Below are 6070 nucleotides of genomic sequence, written 5' to 3'. Positions count from 1 at the left end.
ACGGTGACAAAGTTGAATTCTCTGAGGGCCTGATCCATAAACCGTTGGAACGTTGATTCTCCACTCAAAAAGGCCAAAGGGAGTGGTAATGGCTGTTTTCTGAACATTCTCTGGTACTACAGGAATCTGGTGGAATGCCCTGACAAGGTCGATCTTAGAGAACATCTGCTTCCCGTGGAGCTTGAAGCGGAAATCATGGGAATGTGGAATGGGTTGGTGGTCAGCCTTGGTGATGCGGTTGGGTTGGCCCGTCATTGGTTGGGTGGTGGTGTCTTGGGAACCATATGGAGTGGCGATGGCCAATCGCTCTCAGAGGGGCGGATGATACTTTGGTCGAGTAATTCTTGGAACTCTTGATTGGCGGCTGCCAAATTCTCTGGGGAAAGAGGTCGAGGTTTGTTGTAGACCGGCGGCCCGGTTGTTTGGATATGGTGCACTATATTGTGGGGGCGGGTAGTGGTGGCCTTGTATGGAGACGTCAGCTGATGGAAGTCTTGCAGGATTTGTGTGTATTCGTCAGATGGCTGAAGGGAGGACACTTTAGTAGAAGTGTTGTTAGTGATAGTTCCTGGTATACGACTTGTTGCATGGTACAGACAGTTATCCCTGGTGCTGACTGACAGTTTGTAATGCTGTAGAAAGTCATAGCCTAGGATGGGTTGATGGACGTCTGTAATAACAAAGGTCCAGGGGAACTTGATATTCTGGAGATCCTGGACAACGTAGTGGCTGCCATATGTGGCGATGGGTGTGCCGTTGGCTGCGAGCAGATCGTATGACGGAAGGTCTTTACCTTGACTCGGGGCTGCTGCAAAAGGCATGATAGTGACGGCTGAGCCCGTGTCCACTAAGAAGGGGAGTCCCGAATGATCATCACGCACAGAGAGGAGAGTGGAGGCATGGTTGGCAGGGGTTGTGCTGCCTATCGATCCACGCGTCTGGCGTTTTCCCGACTAGCTGCATGGCTTGGTACATTTTAGTGTTTTCTCACCAAAGCGGGTATGGTACCAACAAGTACCACTATCTCCAAGTGGCACAACACTTCGTGGCATTTGATTTTTGTAAGTTAACTGACCCAGCAATTTTCTTATTTCGGCCATTTCCGCCCGTAGCTGCTGCACACTTTGGTTCTCGGCACTGTTCGACGAATTAACGGTCCTGCTCACTACACTATTGACTGGGGGGAAAGCTGGTCGAGGGGTGGTAACTGTGAGGCCCGTGATCACTAGCACCTGTAATATCACTGCACACTGTTCACTGCACTGTTGCTCTTTTCTGACAGCATGGTGTTTATCGGAGGTCCATAATCACTAGCACTTGTAATATTACTGCACACGCTGTTCACTGCAGTGTTGTTTCTTTCTGAGAGCGTGGTGTTTATCGAAGCTGTAGAGACCTATGGCACTGGTACATCCTGTCGGTGGAGGAGCAGTAAGCGTCGTCGTCCTTGTCAGCAGTTAGGGCGTCCAGATTTAACTGCAGGTCATCCGGCATCTTGGAGAGATGTATTGAACGAAGAAGTTCCTTGGGAAGGTGCACCTTTGTACGAGCGTTGAGTATAGCTATTTTCCTGAAAAGTGCTGAAGGCCGGTCGTTTCCGAGTTGGATTTGCACACCTTGTAAAGTTCCTCGTCAGATCTTGAGGGCGTCACACTTACGTTCTAAGTAGAAAGTCTTTTATAATTATACCCACATACTTTCCTATTAGGACTTCCTTTACTGTAGGTGCAAGAGGAATATTAGAATTTACGTGTCACTATTAGTCATTATTCCCATAGGCGGACCTTGACGTTCTGGCGAGGGGATGAATTTACAGCCACAAAATACCCGCTGGCAAGGCATGTGGAGCGGGACAACGTGATTAAGTGTCAGTTTTTCTCTGTAGACATATCAATGGACTTTAATCAATTTGATAATTGGAGACACAAAAATTATACCACAAGAATTTACTGTATCATTTACCCAATACAATACATTTAGGCAAATATACACGTACGTTCACACACCTTGCTGCTGTAATGGTAGTGTCTTGATTGATCTCAAGAAAAGTTCTAAATCGAGCCCTACTCAGAGCTTAAAAGTTTCATGTTCACTGCAAGTCGTCACTGTTCCCTTTGGCAAGGGGGTGGTGTGTGTGTGTGTGTGTGTATTTACCTAGTTGTATTTTACGGGAAGGGGAGCTATGCTCGTGGGGTCCCGTTTTCATATCTCATTTTATCTAAACTATTTTTAAATTCATGTATTGTTTTTGCACACACCACTTTCTCATCTAACTTGTTCCAACTGTTTATTACTCTGTGAGGAAAGCTGTTCTTTTTCAAGTCTCTTCTATAGCTGTCTTTTTTTATTTTCTTTCCGTGTCCTCTTGTATTTCTGTCATCCCATTTTATCAGATTCTCTCTGTCAGTAATTTCTATGCCTTTCATGATTCTGTAAATAGCTATCAAATCTCCTCTCTCTCTTCTTTGCTCTAGTGTCTGTAGTTCAAGTTTTTCTAGTCTCTCTTCATATGATAGTTTTGAGAGTGTTGGTGCCAGTTTTGTAATTGCTCTTTGTATTCTTTCAAGTTTTTTTATACATTTTTTTGTACTTGGTGACCATATCGTTGCTGCATATTCCAATCTTGGTCTTATCAGGGTGATTAGGATTTTCTTCACCATTTCTTCATCCAGTTATGTAAATGCAACTTTGATTGTTCTTATTAAATTATAAGTTTCTCCAAAAATCTTATTTATATGTTTCTCAGGTGACATATTATTCATAACAATGACTCCCAGGTCCTTCTCATTTTCTACTTTTTTTATTCCTTCTTCTCCCAATTTATATGCTCCTGTTATTCTGTTTTTGCTTTTTCCAAACTCCATTATACTACACTTTTTTGTATTGAACTCCATCTCCCACTTCCTACTCCATTCCTGTACTATATTTAGATCTCTCTGTAGTGATTCACAATCTTCTTCAGTTTTCATTCTTTTCAGTAGTTTTGCATCATCTGAAAAGAAGCTCATATAGCTTTCTATTCCTTCATCCATATCATTAATATATATAGCAAACATTATTGGGGCCAGAACTGTTCCCTGCGGAACACCGCTTATTACTTCATCCCATTTTGAGTGCTGGTTTCTTATCACTACTCTCATTTTTCTTTCTTGCAAAAAGTCTTCCATCCAATTTACTAGTTTGCCCTGTATTCCTCCTTCAGTTTCTAATTTCTTAAGCAACTTCTTATGTGGTACTTTGTCAAAAGCTTTCTTTAGGTCTAGAAATGCACAGTCCGCCCATCCATCTCTTTCTTGTATTATATCTATTAGCCTTGAATAGAAACATATTAAATTGGTGACGCATGATCGTCCTTGTCTGAATCCAAATTGCCTTGGATTTAACACTTTGCTTTTTTTCTAAATATTTTACCCATCTACTTTTGATCATTCTTTCAAAAAAAATTGCTATTGTACTTGTTAGAGAGACTGGTCTATAGTTTGTAGGTTCTTCTTTATTTCCTCCTTTATATATAGGTACTATATTTGCTTTTTTCCAATCTTCTGGAACTTTTCCTTCTTTCAAGGAACTGTTTAGTATCCTATGTATTTTGTCTGCCAGTTCATTCCTGCATTCTTTCAGAATCCAGTTTGCTATATCATCTGGTCCATGCGATTTTCTGACATCAAGATTACTCAAGTGTGTCAATATTTCATTCTTTGTTACTTCTATTTCTTCCATAGGGGGGACTTTCTCTTTCCATTCAATCTCTTCAGGTTGTATGTTCTCCCTTGTAAACATTGATTTAAAATGTTTGTTCATAATTTCCGCCATTTCTATTTCCTCAGTGTATTCAACTCCCTCCTGTCTTAATTTCTCCAAGTCTTGTTTGTTTTTCAGTTTATTGTTTACAAATCTGTAGAATAGTTTTGGTTGATCTTTACACTTTTCTATGACATCTTTTTCATATTTTCTCTTTTCCTCTCTGCACGTTTGTACATATTCATTTCTATAACCGGTATATATTTTCCATTTTTCAGGTCTTCTGTATTTTTTCCATCTGGTCCAGGCTTTGTCTCTTTTGTCTTTTAACTCCCTACAACTTTTGTTGTACCAGCATTTTACATATTCTTTTTCTTGTTTTTGTCTTGGGACATACTTTTCCACTCCTTTTTTGTAAATTTTTGTCAAAATATTCCATTTCTCTTCCACTGATGTTTCTTCTTTGTATATTTCTTCCCAGTTTTCCTTTTGAAAGAATTCTCTTATTTTATCAAAGTTTGTTTTTTCATACATCATTCTTCCTTTTCTATATTGCTCATTTCTTTTTATATATTTTTCTTCATTAAGTTCCAGTTCAACACTTTTACTTATTGGTGTTTTATATTCAATTTTGTCCACTATTCTAGGTTCAGATGTAATTATTAAGTCTAGTCTCGATGGTTCTTCTTCATTTCTATACCTGGTGTTCTCCTGTACCCATTGTGTCATTGAATGGTCAGTAATCATCTCAAGTAGAGCGTTTCCCAATGAGCCGTCTCCACCCTTTACTGTCATTTCTTCCCAGCAGATTTCTTTGCAATTAAAGTCGCCCATTATAACTATTCTTCCTCCATCTTTCAATATTTTATTTAATGTTATCTTTGTGTTCTCTAACATACTTTTATGTTCACTCTCCTCCCATGAGGCTGTTTTCGGAGGCACATAATATATCACAAACTTTCTGCTCTTCTTATCTCTGTCTTCCACTTCTATCATAATCATCTCTACTGTATTCTTTCCATATATGACCCTTCACGTTTATATCCTTCTTAGTCAGGAACATAACTCCACCCACTTCCTTTTTCTCTCTGTTTCTAATCCAATAATTATATGCATCATGTCCTACACTGTTGGGTGGTAGTGGGCCTTTTAATTTTGTTTTTCTACAATTCCCATTATGTCCGGTTCTTTTTCTTTCAAATAATCATTCAGCTCATTCAATCCTGTTGTTAATCCATCTATATTTGTGTAAGACACTCTTAGTTTTCTGTCACTTCCATTGTGTTCTCTGTTTCCCTTTTGTTTTTCTCTTGTATGTCGAACTGCCTTAGTTTCATATTCACTACTCTCCAATAGAATCTCTCTTTCTCTGACTCCGTTCTGCTCTCGTTTTTTTCTTAGCTTCAAGTCTTTTCTGCTTTTCTTCCTCTCTTTCCTCTTTATTCATTTTCCTTTTTATCCATACCTTTTTATATTGTTCACTTGTTGCTAGTTTCCCTGTTTTGGATAAGATATTCTCTGCCGTCGTTTGTGACCTGAATTTAATCTTAATTGGTCTGGTCTTATCTGTACTATACTTTCCGAGCCTGAATTTTTCCTCAATTTCCTTCATAATTTCTGGTTCATCTTCCTGAACTAATTCTAGTAAACTGCTTACTTTTTCATTTTCCTCATTGGTTCTTGAGGTTCTATCTGGGTTATGTTTCTCTTCCATTCCTAATATAATTATACATTTCTTTTTGTCAGCTAAGTCTCTTACTATATTCTCCTTCTGTCTCATCACCTTAATAACTGAGTCTTCAGTTTGTTCTCTCATTTGCTGTTTAATTATATCAGTAAATGCAACTTCACTGTTTTCTTTTATCGACTTCCATCCCTCTCTGTTTTCTTTACTATTCCTCTTCAATTCCTCATTCTCCACCTTTACTTCTTTTAACTGTCTTTTCAGGTTTTCTATTTCATCAGTTAAGTTTTTGTTCGCCTTCTCTAGTTCTTCCAATTTTTCAACCCTTTGTAGAATGTTGTTAACATGACCGAACCTACGCTCCAATTCCTCGATCATCTTATCGACCTTCTCTTCTAGTCTTGTCAGTCGGGGGGGGGGGGGGGTTGTGTCTCCCCCCACCCTCTTTAAATCCCTGGAAAAAATTCTCATTACTTTCTACTGTATTGCTCTTATCTATACTTCTAATCTTTACATTTTTATTAGACATTTCATCGTCGCTCAGCTGGTCGGGAGGTCGTTTGTTTACCTTTCGCCTGTCTGCCTGGGCCAAGTCCTCTCCTTCCTCATTTCCTTCCATTTCCCTCAGCAATCCCTCCCCTTCTC

General features: G+C 39.3%; 1 protein-coding gene across 1 annotated transcript; it reads right to left on the bottom strand.

Annotated features, from left to right (window-relative positions):
- Nucleotides 1-251: 251 nt before the first annotated feature.
- LOC143032190 (uncharacterized) lies at nucleotides 252-821 on the bottom strand. Its single transcript, XM_076196661.1, has one exon. It carries the CDS (start codon nucleotides 819-821, stop codon nucleotides 252-254), a length of 570 nt encoding a protein of 189 aa, XP_076052776.1.
- Nucleotides 822-6070: the final 5249 nt, after the last annotated feature.

The sequence above is a fragment of the Oratosquilla oratoria genome, chromosome 13 (genome assembly GCF_046742065.1).
Source record: "Oratosquilla oratoria isolate Oo_2021 chromosome 13, ASM4674206v1, whole genome shotgun sequence".
Lineage (NCBI taxonomy): Eukaryota > Metazoa > Arthropoda > Malacostraca > Stomatopoda > Squillidae > Oratosquilla > Oratosquilla oratoria.
This window is presented reverse-complemented; position numbering and strand designations above follow the sequence as displayed.

Coding starts and splice junctions, on each gene's coding strand:
- LOC143032190 (XM_076196661.1), bottom strand. CDS start 821: ATGCCTTTTGCAGCAGCCCCGAGTCAAGGTAAAGACCTTCCGTCATAC.